The following is a 23,722-nucleotide window of genomic DNA, read 5'->3' as shown; positions in this document are numbered from 1 at the left end:
CAGGCAGGGATCGTGTCTTTTGTTCCCCCTCAGTGTTTCATCTCCAACAGCATTGCATAGGGGCCTTACACATAATGCACATTTATAAATTGTGAGTGATGATTGGTACACAAAGAACACTGAAAGTTGAGGAATTGCTTTAATTTGATTAATTCTCTTAAACATTTTCCCCCCAACAGGGTGCAACCTCACTTGAAGAAATGTTTTGAAGGAATTGCGAGAGTAGAATTTACAGAAACTTTAGACATTACTCACATGAAGAGTAGTGAAGGAGAGGTTGTGGAACTCACAGAGACCATTTCAACGGCCAAAGCCAGAGGTCAAGTGGAGAAGTGGTTGGTTGAGTTAGAGAGAGTTATGATTAAATCCATCCACAAGGTACTTGGCTGAGTTTATCATTATTTCTAGTAAAGATATAGAATATTAATGTATCATTGGGGGTGCCTGTGTCTCAGTTGGCAAAGCATGTGACTCTGGCTCTCGGGGTCCTGAGTCTGAGCCCCATGTTGGGGGTAGAGATTATGGTATTATTAATAAGTGCACTCTTTTTTAGACAGAAATTGAGTCATGAATTACCAGTTCAATTGTAATAGATAGCTTAAAGACAAAGATATGGTCTATGAAATTAATTTCATGGGGACTCACTTGAAAACTGGGACAAAATGCCATTGATACTAAAGAAAACTTGGGTTTTAGTCATAAGTCCCATTTCTTGAAGCCACAGCTGGTTCTTTCAACATTAATTGAACACACCTTGGTCTACAGAGTCTGTGTTTAGTCTTGCCTTGGATGCATCTCTACAGTTTCACATCAATCTCCTTGACATGTATGTTTCTATAGTGAATCTTTTTGTCCCGTGTATATACAAAATATGCACCAAAATGTTAGAAAATCACAAATACTTCCTATGTAACCATCACTTCATATTTTCCATATCTCATAAAACATCAACTCAGTCATTTGTAGTTATTTTTATTAGTAAAAATTTCAATTCATGGCAACAAAAACAGATTAATTGAACACTTAAATTCACTTTTTTCACTATAATATGGACTTAGCATTCAAGTTCTTCATCAAGAATAAAATTCATGATTGAGTAGGGGGTATGAGGGCAGGAAGGAGAAGGAAATATGGCATGATGTCTTAACAGTTTTCATTGATTTTTTCAGATTCTCTCACACATTATTGAGAAAATTCATTAGAATCTAGGTGTTCAATGGATATCATGTGTCTAAGTGCTGCTTTCTCTTCTTAAATATAATTTTAACATATGCCTGAATAATGGTTTTTAAGTAGATGTAAAGTCATTTGGACAGTTTTTCATTTCTCCCTATTGTGGATTAAATATCCATATGCATATAGCTGGTTTCTTTGATTGAATTATTTCTAATGATAACTTCTTATTTGTAGGACCACTAGGTCAAAGAGATGAGATTTCATAGGCCTTGATACATATTGACAAGTAAGATTCCCATTTATGTAGTTGTAAGCAATGTAAATGAACTCCGCTTTGACCACTACTTAGCAGCCTTGGTTTACGGTTTGTTAATTGATGTACACAGTGATAACTCATTGTTTTAGACCTAATACTGTTATGACTATTCTTTTAATTTTTTTGTCAAAGCACTTAGGGTATTTTGGTTGCCATTTCGGAGTGTTTAGATGGAGTGGCAAGGAATTGTGTAGAAAGTACCTTCCCTAAATGTTCATGTATGAGTTTGTGTTACTGAAATGTGTTACTCAAATCCATTATAAAGTATTACAAATAGAGATGTATGTTACTATGTTTTACTGTATGTATTTGCATGCTTGAAAGACTATTGTATGCTTAAATTAAATGAATTTGGGGTCATTTGTAAATAATAAAAAAGTCATGTTCTTGGCACGTTTGCCCCTTTATCTTACTGGATTATCATGTGTATGTTAATTCCAAAATATATATAAATTTATGTATGTATATATACACATACATTTATATATGGCACACATAGATATATTTTACATACAATAATGTACTTTTCATAATATTTCTCCTCATCCAACTATGTAGAAATCGTGATTTAGATTTTAATGTCTTCCACTTTTTCTTTCCGCACTGTCCTTCTAGAACATGTATTTACTCCATCCTTGACATTTCTGTTCTGTACCTTCTATTTTCTATGTTCCTCCCATGTCTCAGTTGCTCGTTTTCACCTGCCCTTTCTGTGGCTCTTTCTGACCTTTGAAATTTTCTTTGTTATCAATAGCCAACACTGCCCTTCATCTCTGTTCAGCTCCATAAATATCTAGCTAGACTAGAAATCCAGAAAGGTTCATACATCCTTTATGTATTTCTCAGAAAAATCTAATTTGACAGTCTTTTCTGAAATCAAACATTAAAGTGGGTATCACCTCACAGGTAACATTACTGTTTTTGGTTGATACATGGAAGAGGAGATTAGAATGTTTCTCACTGATGGCTGGTGGAAAAAAATGTTTATGTCCGTCCACTGAAAACATATGGAGGAGAAGTACATGAATTGGACATAAAACATGTAGCAAAGAGCGTAATAAGACTTCCTGACTTTTCTGGTACTTAACTCTCCATAAATGAATTATACACCTGGGCTTGTCATCATTGCCTTGGGCATCTAACTACAGATTGAGAAGAAGTGAGGTCTGGAAACACAGGAGGAACTTGAGAGGAGTTGTGTGGTTTGCCTGAATGTGCATGTGTACGTGAGCCCATGGCTGAATGGGGATCTGATGAAATTCAAAGAAAATTATTGTCTATGGATTTGACAGATCTCATTTTGGAATGACTTAAATTTATATTTCACAATAAAATTGCTTGTGCTTGATTAAATGCATCTAGGATATCTGTAGCTACAACTGGTCAGGTGAATATTTGATGTAATATGGTTCACACAAATTGATCACATATCACCAAAATAAAATGCTATGTAATGTATTTTTTCACTCACAGGTATATGGATAAACTTGAATTTAAATAGTCTAATGCTTCGAGTTCATAACTGGCTAAGATGTAAAAAGTTGAACAGTTTGAGTTAATCCATATAGGAGGTTAGCTCTTCATTGTATAGCTCATTCAAGTAAACTGTGAAATGATCTTTAGCATTTTTTTTTCCAATTAGGTAATCAGAGCAGCAATGCTTGCCTATACACAAAATATGCGAATTAACTGGGTGAGAGATTGGCCAGGACAGACAGTGCTCTGTGTATCTCAAACCTTTTGGACGATGGAAGTACAAACAGCTATTTCAACGGGACAAGAGGTAAGCTGTATTACCCCCAGGTTTTTCAACGTTTTTTCAACTAGTGCTATTGCCAGAATACACTAATTATAAAAAACAAAATAAAGACAATCCTCTTAAAACGTCAAGGGTACTTGAGCCTCAATCTTGTTATTACATACATTTTTGTACCTTTAAAAATAGAATGGTAATAGAACTAAGGAACTTCCTAAACTCAGAAAGATTAGGAGGAAAAATAACATAATTCTCTTTTATGCCTTGAGTAAAACCACCCTGTGAAGACAAGATATTGGTTGACTTATTTTGACTACTTTTATTTTTATTCTTAATGTATTGATTTTGAATAATAATTATTGATATTTTGAGTGATGCTTAATTTCAAATATTGTAATATGTATACTAATTTAATAATATTACTTGGATTGCTGTTAGTAATTAACAACAGAAACCACATTTAATGCAACATTCCTATCCTTGAGATAGGATTTCAAGTTGACTGATGGACCAATTGGAATATAGTAGTCATAGATCTTTTATTTAAAATCAAGAATTTTAAATATATTTTTGACATGGAATTTCGTATTATTGCCTTTAACTCTAAGGTACCGTTGAGGTTTGAGACACACTAATATTCTCTGTAAGCAGGCAGATCCCATAGAGGAAGGAGCTGAGTGATGCATGCTTAGTTCTGTCAAACTTACCAACAGGTCATTTATTTCTTTCCTGTGGAAAGGGATGAGGGCATAGAGCAGAAAGTCAGGATTTTCCCAGAAAAATATCTGTCTTCATGGAACACAGGGCACTGGAGAATAAGGGTTTCCCTCACAGCAGTAAGCTCTTGGAGTTACTTCTGGGCTCTTGGCTTCTAGCCCCATACGCATTTTTGTTTTTGTTCAGTGGGTCTAGAGAATTCATTTTCTCTCTTTACTTTAAAGCTACCACTCATCAACCTCCCCACACAGAAGGGTTCCTCCATCACCAATGTAGGCTACTGGGGCAACACGTAGCCTCCTGGGTCTCCCGCCTTGCTTCCTGGTCAGCTCCCCAAACCACAATACTAACTTTATCACTCGCCACTGTGGGGACATAGTCTGCAGGGAACAAAGAAGCAAATCTGAGCAGATTAGACAAATTTGTAAGCATCTTCTGAATTTCTTCAGTTTAAATGTGTTTATCAAACCTCTCCTCTTCTGTCAAGTTCATATTCTTCTTTGGTCTCACTCCAAGCAAGCTGCAAAAGGTAGGAGTTGATATATAGCATTAAATGTAAACTACAGCTTTTTCATGCTTCCAGTTACCTCTCAAGCATAATTTGAATCTCGAGCGACATGCAATTTAGGTCACTCCCATGTCAATGTGTCCTCTGCTCAAAACTATCTGCCTGTAATCCTTACCATATTGTGTACAGATACAAAGAGGGGTTTTATTTTGTTTATAGCAGTATCCACTGATACTGAGATTGAGTTATTTATTGACTCATTTATCAGTCTATTCAGTAATTTTTTTCCTGCTCATGTTATATGATGCAGGTATGGAGCCATTCACAGAGAAAGGCAAAATGAGAACCCATGCTGCTTGAGGGTGATTCAGCGTCATAGACTCAAGGTCCTCTAAAACCGTAGTTTAGCAAGACTTAGCAAGTTACACCTCTGTTATTGTTGCTTGCCAGGCTGCCCTCTTCCATTGCATTTTATGGTGCTTTCATACCTAAGTTTCGCGATATGAAATTAAGCTTTGTATGTGTCCTTAAAATTTAATTCTTATTCATCTGCTTGCAACTACCCTGTTTCATTATGCCCTTGATCACCTATCTGTGCACCTTGTGCCTGTTTCTTTCATCTGTGTTTAGTCCATTCAAGTTCTGTAGCAGCATCATGAGAGGCTAGCACATGTTTTAGTATTCTATAGCACTGATGGTGTTTTAAAGATTTAACATGTAGTTTTATCATGGGAGGCTAGCATATGTTTTAGTATTGTATGTGTTGATCATTTTTCCCCTAATTAACGTGTGGTTCACATTTGAAACTGATGACTTTGGTGGAGCAGCTGGAGACTTGTGGCAGCCTCTTAGAAGACTGGATACTTGCATTCTCTGCAAACATCCCAAGTTGTCCGGAGCTTGACGTTACAAAAGCCCTATATGTTAAGCTGTCACATTCCCAGAGGACCTGTTCAATTTATTTATTCAGCGAATGGTGATTGTGGAACTAGTCTGCGCGAGGCATTACAGGGACTGTACAATGAATGAAAGAATCACAGCTATCACAGATCTCAGGATATTGCAAATATTGATGTGATTTTGAGTCATTGTATCATATGTAGAAGGATCTAGGTATGATAAAAATATTTGATTTCAGATAGGGTTTATTTTGGCAGAATATAATAGTAGTTACCTTTAGCTTCGTTAGGTCACTGTACGGAACGGTTTACAAGGAAGAAAATGTAACAAAAATGCTATCAATATGATTTTTTTCCTCTAATCTGAATTCTTATTGATTCATATAGTATTGTTCCTAAAGATCTCAGTTTATCACAGTTTGAAGTTAAATTTTAGTTCTAAATCTGTTTTCCTAGTATAGGAAAATACATTCTGCTACTGTGGGTAGTAATAAATTCTTACAAACATATAATTTGTACTGTCAGGTCTAAATATTACGTTTTTATTTTATGTTTTGTGTTGAACTCTACAGTCTGAGAGCTGGTAAGGTTCACATGATCCTCACTTTTACTGATGAGAAAACTAAGATGTGCCCACTGGTGTGGCTTATGTTCTTAGGATCAAATTGGTTCTTACTAATTTATATGCTCAACATACTTAAATTCACTAATTGGCTCCAAGAATTTAAACACTTGTATCTATTGAAACATGGGTGGGACAGAAGTTTGTCTTTCACTGCTTACGAAGAGAATTAATAGGAATCGATCATGTAAATAATATGAAGACAGCAGTGTTCAAGCACCAAACCTTTGAAAAAATTACCTCCTTAAAAATAAAGATAAAATCATTCCATGACTAAGAGAAGTGCCCCTTAGAGAAACAGTTTGCAGTCTCCAGCCCCATCCTTTAAACTTTTTCTCATTCTTGGAAACACTCACTGTAGTTACCTCACTACCTGTTACTGGTCCTGAAGGAATGCGGTGCACTCCTTGGTGCTCAATGCTTATTAAATATTATTAGAGTGGAGAACGCAACCACAGCAGCCTGCTGGGGCATACTGACCCTTCCCTTAAGCATAGCAGTGTTCATTGATTCTAACTTGATTTTCATCATAAACCCTCTTCTCTTTTTTGACTTACTAATTAGATTTACCCCACCCAAAACAGATCCCAAAGCAAGACTTGTTCTCAGAACTGGCATTGCTCACCATAAACTAAAATTTTAGGTGTTTTGTTTATTAAGATCTTTCCGTGGCACGTATCCTGCCCAGTAAGTTTACACAGCAGTCCTGAAATGTAAGGCAGCTGGAATCCAGGGTCTCAGGGCATTGGTGCTGCTGCAGCTTCTCTTCTAATGTCTTTCCGCTCCACTAGGCTCTGGTGGGCTTTGTTCCGCAGTGGGGATGAAGGCTTGCCGTGGCCTCAGACCCAGATACTCAAGAGTCCGCCAAACCTAGTGAGAAGCGCTTTCCCCCTCTGCCTGTATAGTGGTTTCTGGGAAGAACTATGATTGGCTCTGGTTGGGTCACACCTCCTCCCACCCCTTGTTGCCATGGAGGTGGGGCAAGGTGATGGACTGCTCACCAGAACCACAGAGCAGACAGAAGGAATGGAAATAGGGATGTGGAAGGGATGATGAGTAGACACAAACCACGTGTGTCCACTGCATCTGGCCAGCTTGGCCTTGTTCACCTAATACTTTTCTAGTAAGAAAAACCGATTATTTTTAAATTATGTCAGGTGGCGGAAAATGTACAGAAACACTATGTATTTAGACTAGCTCAAAATGTTTTTGTTCAGAAAATTCTGATCAGGGTGTCTGGGTGGCTCAGTCGTTAAGTGTCTGCCTTCGGCTCAGGTCATGATCCCAGGGTCCTGGGATCGAGCCCCGCATTGGGCTCCCTGCTTAGCAGGAAGCCTGCTTCTCCCTCTCCCTCTCCCCTGCTGGTGTTCCCTCTCTCGCTGTCTCTCTCTCTGCCCAATAAATAAATAAAATCTTAAAAAAAAATTCTGATCGCATTAATCATATCTTATTTTCTTTCAGGCTCTTGAGCAATACTTAGAAAAATGTAACATGCAAATTGATGATATTGTGACTTTGGTCCGTGGCAAATTGTCCAAGCAGAATCGTGTTACTCTGGGAGCCCTCGTGGTGCTGGATGTCCATGCTAGAGATGTCCTCACATCACTTGTGAAAAAAAAAGTTAGTGATGACTCTGACTTCGAGTGGTTAAGTCAGCTTAGGTACTACTGGCAAGTAAGTGATATCACTGAATGTTATTACATGGCAATTTCATCTCATAGCTTTTTAATTTGTGCTTGCTTGCTCTCATGGGAAATAGTATCAGTAATATAGGATTTTTTGCTGATGGATTACTATCAAACAAGCACTCTCCAGACTGAAGATAAAGGCAGCCAAAGACTGTATATAATCTGTACAAAAAACTGTGTCTTCATCTATATCCAAACCCATACTCAAATGTATAGTTATGTATAAATACATATACATATAGAGACACAAATTGAGTCATTATAAAAAATTACTCATTTTAAATGAGTCCTTATGCTTGCTGAATCTGTAAAATGTCCTAACTAGGCAGCTTAAAATTGTGTTTTTCAATTTTTGATACATCTAAAGAATGTTAAAAAAAAAAAAAGAATCAGACTTTATTGTGATTTGATCATGAAAGTTTCCTCTTGATCATTTGAAGGAATCGGAAACATGATCTGGGTGGGTGGTGATGGCAGTCACAACTGGGAAGGCAGGATGAGTGGAATAGTTAGTACAGTGGACAAGGTGGGGCAGTTGAGAGTGGGAAGAAGTTGCTGAGGATGTTGGGAGATATGGACTCAAAAATTCTTAGCAGATTCACTTCTGTGAAAGGCCTAAAAGTATGGAGTGGGAGGAGAAAAGGTAACAACCAGACCCCTGGAAAACCACAGGAGTGGTAGTGGATGGGAGCTCACTGTGGAATCATTTCAAATGCTAGACCCTCACCTTACCAGATGTATGACCTGGGCAAGTTACCTACTGTCTATAAGCATCTGTTTTCTTATCTGTAAAATGGCAATAATATAATACCTACTCTGTAGTGAAAATGAATCAAACAATTAACTATAAGAGAATAATGAGCTATCAGAGAAATTTTAAAAAAACAATCCCACTTAAAAAGAATAAAATACCTAAAAACAAATTTAACCAAGGTGGTGAAAGACGTGCACACTAAAAACTCTAACACATTGGTGAAGGAAATCGAAGAAGACACAAGATACTTTGTTCTTGTGGATTAGAAAATTAATGTTGTTAAAAAGTTCCTACTACCCAAAACAATCTACAGATTCAATGCAACCCCTGTCAAAATTCCAATGGTATTTTTCACAGAAATAAACAGTGCTAAAATTTGTATGCAGCCTAACATTTGTATGTAAAAGACACCAGATAGCCAAAGCAGTGTTAAAAAAGAACAAAGCTGAGGGCATCACGCTCCCTGATTTCAGATTATATTACAAAGCTAGAGTAATCAAAACAGAATGGTATTGGCGTAAAAACAGACACGTGGATCAATGGAACAGAACAGAGAGCACAGAAGTACACCCAGGCGTATATGCCAAATAATTTAAGACAAAGGAGCCAAGAATATGCAATGGAGAAAGAAAAGTTTCTTCAATAAATAGTGTTGGGAAAACTGAACAGCCACATAGGAAATACTGAAACTGGACCACTGTCTTTCACCATACACAACAATTAACTCAAAATGGATTAAAGACAGGAACATAAGACCTGAAACCATAAAACTCCTAGAAGAAAACATAGATGGTAAGCTCCTTAACTCCGTCTTGGCAATGATTTTTTTTTTTTTTTTGGCAACAAAAGCAAAAATAAACAAGTAGGGACTACATTAAACTAAAAAGTGCTACACAGCAAAGGAAACCATCAACAAATTAAAAAGGCAACTTTCTGAGTGAAAGAGAATACTTGCAAGTCATATCTGATAAGGGGTTAACCTCTAAAATATATAAAGAACTCCTACAACTCAATAGCAAAAACACAAACTACCTGTTTGAAAATGGTCAAAGGATCTGAATAGACATTATTCCAAAGAAGGCACACAGCTGGCTAACGTAACAGGTTCATGAAAAGATGGTCAACATCACTCATCATCAGGGAAATACAAATCAAAACCACAATGAGAGATCCTCTCACACCTATTAGAATGGCCATTATCAAAAGACAAAAGATAGCAAACACTGGTAAGGGTGTGGGAAAAAGGGAACCATTGTGCACTGTTCGTAGGAATGTAAATTGGTGCAGCCACTTGGAAAACAGGATGCAGTCTCCTCAAAAAATAAAAAAATAGAACTATCATATGATCCAAAAATTCCACTTCTGGGTATTATCTGAAGAAAACAAAAACACTCGAAAAGGTATATGCACCCCCATGTTTATTGCAGCATTAGTTACATTAACTAGGGTATAGCAACAACCTGTATGTCCATTGACAGGTGAATGAATAAAGAAGATGTGATATATATGTAAATGGAATATTATTCAGCCATTAAAAATGAAATCTTGCTATTTGCAACAATATGGATTGACCTTGAGGGCATTACACTAAGTGGAATAAGTCAGACAAAGACAAATAAAATGTGATCTCACTTATACATGCAATCTAAAACAAACCAAGCTCATAGATACAGAGAACAGATTGGGGGTTGCCAAAGGCTGAGAGTGGAAAGGCAGGAGAAATGAGTGAAGGAAGTCAAAAAGTGCAAACTTCTAGTTATAAATAAGTCATGGGGATTTAATACACTGTCTCTTGACTATAGTTAATAATAACATATTGCATTTTTAAAGTTGCTAAGAGTAAATCTTAAAATTCTCATTATAAGAAAACTGTACTTATATATGAAAATAGATCTTAACTAGACTTACTGTGATTATCTTATAATATACACAAATATTTTATAATATACACAAATTTTGTTTATACTTGAAACTAATATTATATGTCAATTATAACTTAATAAAAAAAGCGTTAGCAAGCAAAAAAAAAATATAGGAGAGATAGGGAACAAATATATTTTCTACAGATACCTATGGAAAAAATTGAAGCCAGTGACTTCAGACTTACCCAGGGAAATTATATATTGAATTCTTCTACTGAATTTAACGATGTCTGAAAAGTGGAATTTTTTAAAGGATTTTTTTAATTCATTTGAGAGAGAGTGAGAGACTGAGGGGGGGGGGCAAAGGGAGAGAGAGAAGCAGACTCCCCACTGAGCAGGGAGCCCTACCCTGGGCTATTTCCTAGGACCTTGGGATCATGACCTGAACCGAAGGCAGATGCTTAACTGATGAACCACCCAGGCGTCCCTGAAAAGTGAATTTTAAAGATGTTGTTTATAACTTGACAATTATTTATTAAGGAGTTTGAGATTTCATATTATTTAAAATTTTGTTAAGTTAGCTTCATTTTCTCTGATTTATCCTAGGAGAATAATTTAGAAACAAAGATGATCAATGCTGGCTTACGATACGGATATGAGTATCTGGGTAATTCCCCTCGGCTGGTTATTACTCCACTCACAGATCGATGTTACAGGTAAACTCGCTAATTTAAGGGTCTATTGGAAATAAATTTTGCTCACCCCTAGACCACCAAATCTTTAAAAGAAACAGATTATCTTCCACTTGGTAAATGTATCCTACGTTATCTTTTCCTATACTCAATACTTTTCTCAACTTGACCTTCGATTTCTCTTTCTCTGCTGGCTTTCTCCTCTTAGCTCTGGAGCTAAGTATTGCCTTATATTACTGTTGTTGTTTACATTGTTCATTTCTTCTTTCTTCTGGAAACTTCTTCTTTGTTTTGGATCCTTTGGGGCAACCTGCTGCTTCCCCTGAAACACAGAATTTTCTAGATTTCTGTTTTCATGTGGCACTTTGTCTCATGCTTCATGGTTTCCCAAATGTTCTCATCCACTTTCAGGCTTTAATAGCCTACATTCCGAAGATCCACAAATCTGTATCTCCAGCCAAGGTCTCTCCTATAAACTTGTGCTGCATGCTTGCTGGATATCTCCATTAGATAACTCGTAGGTATTTACATTGAAATGTTTTTCCATCATGCTTCTGAATAATAAAAGGGCTTTAACAACTTTATTCCTAGTTTCCATCTCCCACATTCCAAATTATTGTCAAAAACTAAATTAAAGTGTTATTTTTTTCAGATATTAAAAGTCGATTTAGGTCTAGTATCAAAGCCAACATCTTTCATCCAATTTAAAACTCCCCTTCTCTCCCAGCTCGAGCTTCACACAACTCAAGGCCTGCATTTGGGGAGGCAAATGTGGTCAATTTTTTGTCAATATTATCCCTGTCCTTTGCATTCATCCCTCCATAGCTCACCTGTGGCTCCTCCAGCCTTGGGGGTTAATGGAAGAGGGGAGAAGGAAAGGGAGAGGTGGGTTCACATGTGACAAGTGCCTTGTGTGGCAACTATCTCTTGGTTGTTTAGTGTCCTCAATGAGGACACAAGCCTAGATGTGCCAGATCTCCCATGGGATATTTATGTGGGTTCTTTGGAAACCCTCCCCAGCCCCCCCACCCCCAGTCACCTGTGGAAAATGCCTTCTCTGGCTGGCTGTTGGTGACTTTTGCTTCAGCCTCTGTCTGAGGTCAGCCACACATGGATGCTCACCTTGGTGTCTTCTCTGATGCTCAGGCACAGAGTCGCACTCGACGTGACTCAGCTCTAGCTCCTTCCGGTGGGATCTAGATCTGGTCAGATGATAAACATACATTTATTTTGCCAGTAGTATGAGTACCTCTCTCTCACTGTCACTGTTTTCCATTCCATCAGGAATGGCTACGGGCATTCTCTCGACTTTAAGTACTTTAAGCTGTGATTGAATTCCCAATTCCTGTGTTACGAAAACCCCAGGAGTCAGACAGTGTGCCAAGCTTTCTGAATAGTTCTCTAAAGCCCCTCAGGTAGCTTGGGAGTGGGGCAAGTGCTTTCTTCTCTAGAGAGGGATGGGAAATAACACACTAAGAGCTCTTTCCAAAAATCTTTACTCTCGACCTCTCCTTTACAAGCTTCCCCAGCCAATTTCTATGTGCCCTGGTGCTAGGTGACCAATTTTACTATTTGTAAGATACGATGATCTGGCATAGATTGCTCTATTTATATTCTGTTACATGTTTTTTTTTTTACATCTAATATATATATATATATATTTACATCTAATTTACATCTAATATATATATATGTTTAATATATATATATTAGATGTATATATATATATATATATACATTTACCAAAAATTTTATCATTGTCTTAACTCACCATTGCTTCTTCCTTTGCCTTCTTTCTGGTTTCAGTTTTCTTCTTACTAGGTAACATCCTTTAGTAATTGTTTCAGTGAGGTTCTACAAGTAGTGAGCTCCAGCAGTCTTTGTCTAAAAATGCCTTTTTAAACAAAATTTGGTCTTCATTTAATTATTAAATGATAGGATAGCTGGGTATACAATAGTAAGTGAACCATAATTTCCCCTCAGCTCTCCAAAGATATTATTCTCCCAGCATTCATTGCCACTGCTGAGTTATTATGTTATTATGTTTCCTTTGTAGGTACTTTTTTTCTATCATGGTTTTTAAGATTTTATTGTTGATGTTCACTGTAATGCTACTCTATGTGGGTGAGTTTTTATCCCATTTGAGAGTTTTCAGTTCATATCTTTCTTTAATTCTGGCAAATTCTCAGTCATTATTTATTTAGTTGTTTGTTTGTTTGTTTGTTGGGGGAAGGGAAAGGAGGGGAGGGGCAGAGGGTGATGGAGAGAGAGAATCTTTTTTTTAATATTTTTATTCATTCAAAATAATAAACCCATTACATGTTTATATGGAAAACCTATATTTTTGTGTGAAAAAAACTGTACTTTCTAAAACAAAATGAAATTCATGGCAAAAATTGCATTGTTTTACATTGCTGTACATCTCTTTAGTGTCTGGCTTAATGGATGAGAGCCGACTTCTTATATCTGCTTCTGCATTCGATGTGCTTCGATCTGTTGCTCTGGTTGTAAGATACAAAGAAAATCTTCATACAGACCTGTAGTTGGAAAATGGAGTGTAATAGACTTTCAGATACTGAGAATTTTTCTTCTTTGACACCAGGCCAAAGCTCAAAAGTAGTAGTTTTTAAAAGCTAGTTGCAACGTACTATCTGAGATTTTATCAATGAATTTTTTGTGTACTTTTATGTTAAAATCCATTGGTTATCTTGCACTTTTTGAGTGGCTCTTTTACCTACTGGCAATCGGGGAAATATTCCTTCGTTGAATTATACAGAATTTCCAAATACTGACGTTTCATACAATATCAAAAAAATCACATTCCATTAATTTTACCACTGATCTCATCTAAAAAGTCTTTGACAAGTACAAGTTTTCGAAATTTAAAAATTCTCATTTTCACCTGAAAGCTTGAATTTTATCACTGGCAATGGTGACACACTCACTTTGTTCAATTTCAAGAAAATGTCCACTAAACACTCAGGTATGAATAACTACAGTTTAATCGTCAGTTGTTTTTTCAAGTAAAAACGATGATCCATGCATCTGGGTCAGCTCTAACACACTAGTGCATTTTCTTAAGACAGTCATTGTACTGTGGTATCCAGCAGCAAGGCTCCACGGATACTTGGCATTTCATCACTCAGAATATTAAAGAGACTTTTATTAGAGAGTTGAGATTTAATAAAAATTAATAATTTTTAGTGCTTCATCCAAGACATTCTTAAGTGAAATGGCTTTTTTTTTTTTAAACCACAAGCAAAGAGCAGGAAAGAAGTCACGACTACCACCACTAGTGGAGTCTGGTGCCACTCACTGCCTTGATTCATGTTATGACGCCAGCAATTTTCTCTGCCATTGCTTCTGCACCAATCATGCAAATGGAAATGAAGTTGTTCTAGGATGAGCCATGAGAGTCAAAAGAGTTATTCACCCCTTGGATATTTATCACTACTTGTGTTCACTGCTAAGCATTCACATAAAAGAAAATTCTTGGAGGTGTAGTTGGTGCGGACACAGGTTGAGCCACGTCTGTAAATCTGCTCATTTGTAAGGCAAAAGCACGAGTCCACAAACAAGATATGAACTCCGTCATCATATTTGTAGCTAGATCTTTAATTCGACGAGTCATGGTAACACACGAAGTGGTCCTGCCTTGGATTTTACTGACTTTTCATCCAGTGGGCATTCGGCAATGTCTGCTGCTCAAGACTTTGTTAGTCTCTCGGCTATTGGGTGGGCTTTTCCAGCCAAAGCAATGTCGTAACTTATCCTGTAAGATTCAGTGACTTTTTCATTTCTAGGCTAGAAAACTGGAACAAATTCAGGCTTTTAAAGACCTCACGGTGTGTACACTTAAAATATTCAATTCCTTTTTAAGTTCTGAATGATTGGTCTTGACGTGATGTTGCAACTTAACTGGCGCTATAATACTACACAAACGTGTTCCGTTGCCTCAGACACGATAAAGTACACTGTTAACATCTATAAAGCTGAGGAGAAGATAGTTTTCCTTATAACATCGTCTCTTTTAATAACTCTTCATTTCTCATTTACAGTTTTGCCTAGATTGTTCAGATTCCTCCCATTCGCTCGTTGATGTATTCATTTCAGTAAACAGACACTGCAAATCTTCTAATCTCCCTTTTTAAAGCCAACAATCCATCCTGCTCCGTGTCCCTCTCGTTCAGTGTGGGTAGGGGGGTCCGGGCGCTGGACATGGCGCCGGTATCTCAGGGAAGGGAACCGAGAAGCTTGGAGGAAGGGAGGGAAGGGAAGGCGTGGAGCACGGCTGGGCGGGGCTTCTCACAGCAGGGACACCCGCCGCGTGGGCCCCGGCCGGCCGGGGGTGCGGGGAGGCCGGGCAGCTGCTCACGCCAGCCCCCAGCCCGGGGATGCGCCGCTTGGGCTAGGCCGCCCCGGCTCTGAGCGGCTCCGGACCGCACCCCGCCCCCACCCCCAGCTGGGCTGTGTCCGCGCAGCTCTGCCTACTCTCTGCCCTGCCAGCCGGTGCCTGCCTCACTCCTCCCCTGCCCTCAGTGGCTCTGCTCCGCGGCCGGCACACAGGCAGCCGCTGCCGGACCTGAGAGAGAGAATCTTTTTTTTTTTTTTTAAAGATTTTATTTATTTATTTGACAGAGATAGAGACAGCCAGCGAGAGAGGGAACACAAGCAGGGGGAGTGGGAGAGGAAGAAGCAGGCTCACAGCGGAGGAGCCTGATGTGGGACTGGATCCCATAATGCCGGGATCACGCCCTGAGCCGAAGGCAGACGCTTAACCGCTGTGCCACCCAGGCACCCCAGAGAGAGAGAGAGAGAGAATTTTAAGCAGGCTCCATGTCCAGCATGAGATCATGACCCAAGTTGAAACCAAGAGTCAGATGCTTAACCTATAGAGCCGCATGCCAATGCCACACAGCCATTGCTTTTTAAATTTTGTCCTTTTCCCATTCTCTTCCTCTTTTTTCTTTGTCTCTCAACTTTTCTTATGTTCCATCTTGGTATCTTCCTGAGTAATTACCTCATATTTTTCTTGTAGTGCATAATTCTGTTTCTTCGTGTTTACTCTGCCATTTAATCTGGTAACTTTTTAAAAAGTCCAATAACTATATTTTTCACTGCTAGATTTCAAGTTTTCTCTTTTATGAAATTGACTTTTTCTCAGAATTTTCTTATGTCTTTCTTTTTTAAAGATTTATTTATTTATTTTAGAGAAGGAGAGAGTTGGGGGGTAGGGACTGAGGGAGAGAGAGAAACTCAAGCACGTTCTGCACTAAGTGCAGAGCCTGACGTGGGGCTTGATCTCACAACCCTGAGATCACAGCTGAGCTGAAATCAAGAGTCGGAGGCTTAACCAACTGTACCACCCAGGTGTCCCTGTCTATTGCTTTTTATTTAGAATCTCATTTAAAAAACCACCAGGATACCAAAGAGTACCGTGTATATAGTAATTCCCCTGCACTTTTGTCCATCTGCCACTGCAAGTCTGACTCTTAACTTTGATCTCTCTCTCTCTCTCTGGTTTTAATTATGAGCTCATTTTGGTAGGGGTTGTTTCCCCATGCAGTCTTACATTTTCTCAGCTGTGGAGGTGGCCCAGGTGGAGCAGTTTCACATTTATCTCTTAAAAGGGATCTTAGGGTTTCAGTGTTAATTTCTCGGTTTGGGTTCATGTGACCATGGATAATGGAAACGTGGACCCTACCCTCATGAAGGCTTTCCACTGGGTGCTGCAATGAAGGGTAAGCTTCCTATCTCCTCTGTAGTTAATCTTTCTTTGTCTTTCTCAAGTAGGTTGCTAGAGTAATTTTAGTTTCCATTTAGAGATGTCAGCTTTTCAAGGCTTCTCGGTTTGTATAGGTGAATTCACTCCAGCTCTTCACCTTACTCTGTATAAGAATTTTTCTACTTCGGGGCACTTTTGTGGTGCAGTTGGTTAAGCATCCAACTCTTGGGTTTGGTTCAGGTCACCATCGCGGGGTCATGAGATTGAGCCTTGCATCAGGCTCCGGGCTCAGCATGGAGTCTGCTTAAGACTTTCTGTCTCCCTCTGCTCTCTGCCTCCCCTTGCTAGATCTCTCTCTCAAATAAATCTAAAAAAAAAAAAAAAAAAAAAAATCTGTTTCTATGTGGTTGCAAATACACTTGTGTTTGTATGCAGATCCCAAAACAATATGCACTTCTATAGCTTTAGCACCTAATTACTGACAGCTTTGCATTCCCTCTTCATTGGTGACTTCCTTTTCACTTTCAAAATGGCTCTGTATTTCAGAAGTCACTATTTGGTGTTTTTATGTAGCATTTCCGAATGCTCGCGGTTATGGGGGTTGGGTGGTTTGGCATCAGCTGCGTTCTCCATATTGACGAGAGTCAGCGTTGAATTTCAAGTGTGTTTGTTCTGATTCTGTCATATGTAATCAGCTCTTCAGAAGTGAAGTATAATAATAGATAAAGTAATGCACAGTCAGATTTTCGGAGGTTCTTGGGAAGGAAGAAATTATTGAAGAGGAAGAGGAAAATTTGTCTCTCGGTTTAAACTTTCCTCTTTTCATAATATGTATTAAAAATGACATTATTCTACAAATATTGCTCATTTCTTCTATTTCAGAACCTTGTTTGGAGCCCTTCACCTGCACCTTGGAGGCGCACCTGAAGGGCCAGCTGGCACTGGAAAGACTGAAACTACCAAAGATTTAGCAAAAGCAGTGGCCAAACAATGTGTTGTTTTCAATTGCTCTGATGGGTTGGATTATCTGGCTTTAGGAAAATTCTTTAAGGTTTGAATTGACTCATTTCTTTACAAAATAACTGCTCAGAGAGGAAGGTTATTCATAATGAAACGTAATTTAATGCAAGTAAAAGACTTACTGTAGTTTAAGCAAAATTAAAGCACTTTCTCCATTCTCCGGAGAAGTAGGGTTATTTTAAAAGCTTGCTTGAGGAGGAGCTCTACCTGTGTCTCCAGTCCCTGCTGTAATGAGGCAGGATGACTGAGAGGAATGAGGGCTGTGCCTTCAGTATACTGGGGCAGCTAAAAATTTGAGAACCACTACATCATGTAAAGACTGTTGGGAATCTAAAGTCTTTAACCTGGAGCTCTTGTTATTAACCAGTTATGATTCAGTAATTTACTTTCGATACACTCTAGTTAATCTTTTCTTGTGAACTTAAAATCTTTGTTTTTTTCTTATACTGAGTCAGAGTCCCACTCTTAGGAGTCTGCGAGATTGCAAAAGGGGGAATTAAAAATGTAACATTCCTGTCTATAAACCTATGAACGTCTGGTCATTTTAGCACTTTGTTGCTACAGGCTGTTATTCTTTAAAATGTTAGCTGGAACAGTCGAACACAGAATTATCCATTTGGGATGATAGGTTCTGTTTATTTGTTTATGTCTTTTTTTCTGTAAGGATTCTGTAATTATTTTTCCAAAATTTCTTTAGCGAAGTTAACCTTTAAAAAGAAAACGAAACTAACAGAAAAGAATATTCTAATCCTACCTTAGACAGTAGACTGTTCCTGGTTGATATATGGCAAGGTCATTTTATAACAGATTGGGAATATAAGAAGTCTCTACATTTGTGATGCTGAAACAAATAGGACAAGATTTTTTAAAGTCAAAATTATAATAAATAACATCAAGAAAACATTTGAATGACCAATTACCATTTTAATCATACTCTGTAATGACGTACAACCTTGTAATGATTTTTTAAGAAAGCGATAGTAAGTGTAAAAGAGGCTCTGTGAAGTTTAATTTGAGTAGCCATTATATTCCTAAACATTTTAAGAAAAATCTGGTATGTACTACTCAATTTTTGAATATATATAATGATATCCTTAATTCCTTGATACAGATTCATATACTTTTGGTATTAAAGTTCGTTACTGATAAGTATTTATTGGTTATATAGATACTTTGTGTTAGGATCATGCTGAATAATAGGGGTACAGAATAAAAAAGACATGGGCCTTACTATTAAGGACCTCACAATCCTTATAACTATTGAATATGTGACTTCATAAGTATTTTTTGTTCTCTGTGGTTTCTAATCCTCTTATTATATGTAGAGATCAAAGTCATAGTCTTCTCTAATGAAATTGTATTATTCTTGGAAATGGACAGAGTTCACATTTAATCCAGTGTGGTTCAGTAAATGGAACTGTGTACAAATTCAAAGTCAGCCACTATTAGCTCTGTGGCCTTGTACTAATTACTTAACATCTTGTATGACATAGTCTTTGTTTCTTTGCATAAAAGATACATGCATCATGCCTGAAACATACCTGCTACTCATGAAACACACACACACACACACACACACACACTCTACAGAATATGCATTCAATAAATGTCAACTTGATTTTTTTTTTTTAAAGTAAATTTGAATTTGGACTGAGCTACTCAAGCTTGGTGGTCCACTTTTCTTTGATGCCCAAACGGCACGTATTTGTGAGGTAGCTGTGGGTTAGAAGTGCAAACTAGCGCCTCAAACTATGTAAGTTGGCTGTTAAGGTGCTCAGACCACAAAGTAGTCTCATTAGCGACAGAAGTCATCTTATTTAGAGAATTATTGCCATCTAGTCTATGGAGTTCATATAGAAAAAGCAAGCAAAATCAACTCATACATAAAAAAGTAAGAAAGTCTTTGAGATTACAGGTATACATCTAAATGCCAAAAGATACACAGAAAGTAAAAAGCTATCGATCAAATGGACAATTTTCCAATTGATCAAGCTCCTTATTCGTGTAGAATAATGAATTTCTAATAAAAAATAATATGCTGTCTTTAAAAATAAAGGTAGATAAGCAATTTCCTTGATAGGATATTAAATCCTTGAAAATATCAGGTGAAAATGCAGCATTTCAGTGCAATATTTAATCAGATAAAATTGAAAATTTTCATTACTCTTTTCTCCCAGGGACTGTTATCTTGTGGAGCCTGGGCTTGCTTTGATGAGTTTAACAGAATTGATTTGGAAGTACTGTCTGTGGTTGCTCAACAAATTCTTACTATCCAAAGAGGTAATGGACTGGTTTGTCTTTGCATTATGTCAAAACAGTAGAAATATGGGAGAGAACAGATGGCACAAGTCGCATTTAAATGTGAAATTGCTAAGTCATTTCATGCTTGATGACCCACAGGTATTAATGCGGGTGTTGATACACTAGTGTTTGAAGGAACCGAGTTAAAACTTGACCCCACATGTGCTGTGTTTATAACTATGAACCCTGGATATGCCGGGCGCTCGGAACTGCCGGATAATCTGAAGGTACAGAAGGGACAATTTGATCATCTATTTCATTTCTGTAGTTTACTAAGTTAATATGGAAAAAGAAAGAACATGCTCTCCTTGAATTTTATGGAAAATATTTGTTTTTTGGACATTGTATTTTAGAAAACTGTTTTAGAAAATAATTTATAAAGCTTTGAGTTCCTTCAGAAAATGAATGTGCAAACCGGATGCAACTTCCAAACTGACATTTAAAAACTGATAATTATAGAAAATTAGAAAATATAGGAAATACTAAAAAAGATAACCATTCTATTGCTTACTATATTGTATCCTGCAATTTAAAATATCTTTTAAAAGTCAAATTTTAAATGGTAGAACCTGGCCGTTGTGTGTGCTGGGTTGTTTTTTTCAGTTTAATACTATAACATGAGCATTTTCCTTTCTTTATAAACATAATTCAAACTGTAAATAAGTTTACTGAACTGCACGTTACTGTTGGACACTTAGGTTGCTTTTAGTTTTCCTTCGTTATAAATCATATTGCAATGGGCAGTTTTTCCTTAAGGCTTTTGTCTATTTTAAAATATTTCTTTAAGTATGGTCATAGGACCAAGAGCTGCGTTGCAAAATTGCCTCCCAACTGAGGTTGAAATAATTCACAGCCCACATCAATTCTCAATTGTCATTTATACCAACACTAATTTTTTTTTCCTGGTTAAAAGAGCAGAACGCTTTGCTAATTGAATAGGCTTAAAAAAACAAAAACTTGGTTATGAGAGAAATAGGACATTTCCTCATATCTTAGGCATTTTATATCCTTTTCTGATAAATTGCATTTATGGCTAGAGCAGAAAGAACAGTGTTGAATAATGCAGTGGTAATTGCAGATCCAAAACCAAGTCTTCTGACTCTACGCCCTACATTCCTTTCTGCTATTCACATACTGAGACCGACCGCTTCTTAGACTAATTGAGGAATTTTTCTTTTCCACTGAAAGAGACTTTTGATTCAACTAATTGCTACGAAGTATTTTGGTATTTCCATTCCATGCACTTTTATATACTAGATGAGATGTTTTAATACTTTCCCTTAGTGAAGGAAGGTATGATTAAAAAATAAAAACTGGTAAATCCTCTTTTATCTAAGAAGCATTTTGCAACTTTTCATTGTGATTTATGTTTGGAGAGCTCTTTTTGTAGCAGTTCTTTTGTTCGCCCATGTTTTTCTTTCCTTCAGTAGGATCAATCTGAATACATAGTATCTGTAAAGGCAAAAATCTGTGAATAGCTAATCGTAAAAAGCTGGGACTATTATTAGCTCAGTCTGTTAATGCCCTCTGCAGACTGTGCCACAGTTCTCTGTGCTGTGCGTGTTGAAACAGTGTCTAAATATCTACCTTGTGGTTCTGTGGGTGACGCATTTTCCTTCTACTTCAGGCCAAAACTGCTCTCAAATTCTGATAGTTTTGTTGTTCTTCCTACTGTGCAGTCTTCTTGGTTAGAACTGCTACAGAACAACTGTTTTCAAGCATATATGGAAATACCTAACAATTCTGAAAAAAATATCTTAGTCTGAAAAGAAAGAAATAGATCTGCCTTAAAAAACAAAAAAAAACTTACTGAGGTCCAGAGAATGTCTTCAGAGTCATCCTTGAGGCTTCCCTTTTCGTCCCCCAGTGATTCAGCCAGTCACCAAAACCAGCAATCCTATTATACAAAAGCCTTATAATTCTTGCTGCTCTTGCTTAGTCCCACTGCCACACCTTCCTTCCATCCCTCTTCATTCTTCCCCTGTGGGTCTTACTGCAAAAGCTCACTTGTCACCAATCTCTTCTCCAATAAAATTCACTATAATGAATTCCCCATTATAATTCTACCAGTGTCTTCAGAAGAAATCTAATCCTATAATTTCCAGACTTAAAAAGCTATTGGGTTTTGTTGTTGTTGTTTTTGTCTACACAAAAAATTTCAAAGTTCTTGCCCTGATCTACAAGAACTTTGGAATTAGGACCCAACTGCATCTACCATCCCCCCTACATCTATGTCATCATGCAGATAGAGTCCCATTTCGACATCCTGTACGTCTAGATAAGATCTGCATAGTGGAGCAATATCTTAAGCACATCGCTACATTAGAGAAGCTCTTTTTAAATATTAAAGCTATTCTGAAGAACCAATATTCAATCGACATTTCAGAATAGTTAGATGTTAGAAGCCATGGTAAAATGGGCATATTCTAGATCTTCTAATGTCACAAAGCCAATAACCTGATGCCTAGCTTTCCAGAAGGATAATGCTCATGTTGATTACGTGTATCAGAATTTATTCAAACCCTGGTATGATACCTGGAGCTAGACTCTTCTTTTATACTCAAGAAAGTATGTGATTGGTTAAGCCAGAATTGAACTTAAATTTTTTTTAAGAGCACTAAATTACCTTTATTGCTATTACTAACAAATTATTTCTGACACATTCCAAATCAAACCATATCGTATCAGTATTTCTCACACACTGTTTGAGAACCACTGAATTAGAATATTCTAATTTGGATCAGGACACTTTTCTCTGTGATAAATAGAAATCGATATTGAATCTTCGGTGGAGGATTCCTAGTAGGTGGGACATCATGAGAGGCCCTTGAAACTTCTTTACCACACTCTATTTTTTGTTTTCTTGGCCACTGATCTGTCTGTTCCATGGTGTTCCATGGCCATATTGGTAGTAGGGCTGAGAGTATGTGAATAGGAATTTGTGAAATATCTGATGTGGTTAGAGGGTAGCCTACACCACACAGACCTGGATGTTCACCCGAAACTAATAGCAATTGATACTATTGTAGAAAGACCGGACCACCCAAACCTAGCCATGGACCCACTGACTGATTGGTTCATTCATTCTTTCTTTTATTTGTGAAAAGAAATAGTTGTTGAGAACCTACCCTTTTAAAGAGGTACCATCTATATGGTAATTCTCTTGTATTCTCTTTTCCTCAAGTATGTAGTGGTTTAGAGCATTTGCTCAAGCTTCTTTATTCCCAGTTATTTGCTCAAGCTATATATATTTAACACTTTATTCTTTCTTTAATGGTAACTTTATGGATAAAATAGCAGTACTAAGGCCTCTAGTTAGTAATTAACATAACACATTGCAAGGATCTTGCTCGATGCCAATCTTTTGTTTGTTCTCAACCTGGAACAGTCATAACAGATCACTTAAGCAAGATGTCTTATTTCCTATCTGCCTTGTGCTTCAGGTAATTCAATGAATTGCCAGAAGATATTTATAAACTATCAGAATAAAATCACCATTTTTCTAGGGGCACCTGGCTGACTCAGTCTGTACAGAGTGTGACTCTGAATCTTGGGGTTGTGAGTTCAAGTCCCATATTAGGCATGGGGCCTACTTTTAAAAAATTGCCATTTTTCTAGAATGTTGTTTTTTCTCTTTCATACGCAAGGGTGTTGGCTTAATGTATGAGCTATTGAAGTAGGTCCTG

At 37.4% G+C, this 23,722-nt stretch overlaps 1 protein-coding gene across 1 annotated transcript in view; it reads left to right on the top strand.

Moving 5' to 3' along the window:
- DNAH7 (dynein axonemal heavy chain 7) overlaps positions 1–23,722 on the top strand; it is a 252,588-nt gene that overhangs the window by 74,648 nt on the left and 154,218 nt on the right. Inside the window, exons 21-27 of the mRNA XM_087854980.1 lie at positions 180–378; positions 3,135–3,275; positions 7,456–7,668; positions 10,905–11,014; positions 17,598–17,766; positions 19,913–20,015; positions 20,136–20,263. Coding sequence (XP_087711106.1) covers positions 180–378; positions 3,135–3,275; positions 7,456–7,668; positions 10,905–11,014; positions 17,598–17,766; positions 19,913–20,015; positions 20,136–20,263 — 1,063 coding nt within the window. The remainder of the gene's footprint in view (positions 1–179; positions 379–3,134; positions 3,276–7,455; positions 7,669–10,904; positions 11,015–17,597; positions 17,767–19,912; positions 20,016–20,135; positions 20,264–23,722) is intronic.

The sequence above is a fragment of the Ursus americanus genome, chromosome 1, assembly GCF_024610735.1.
Source record: "Ursus americanus isolate L20-20 chromosome 1, mUrsAme1.1.p, whole genome shotgun sequence".
Classification (NCBI taxonomy): Eukaryota; Metazoa; Chordata; class Mammalia; order Carnivora; family Ursidae; genus Ursus; species Ursus americanus.
This window is presented reverse-complemented; position numbering and strand designations above follow the sequence as displayed.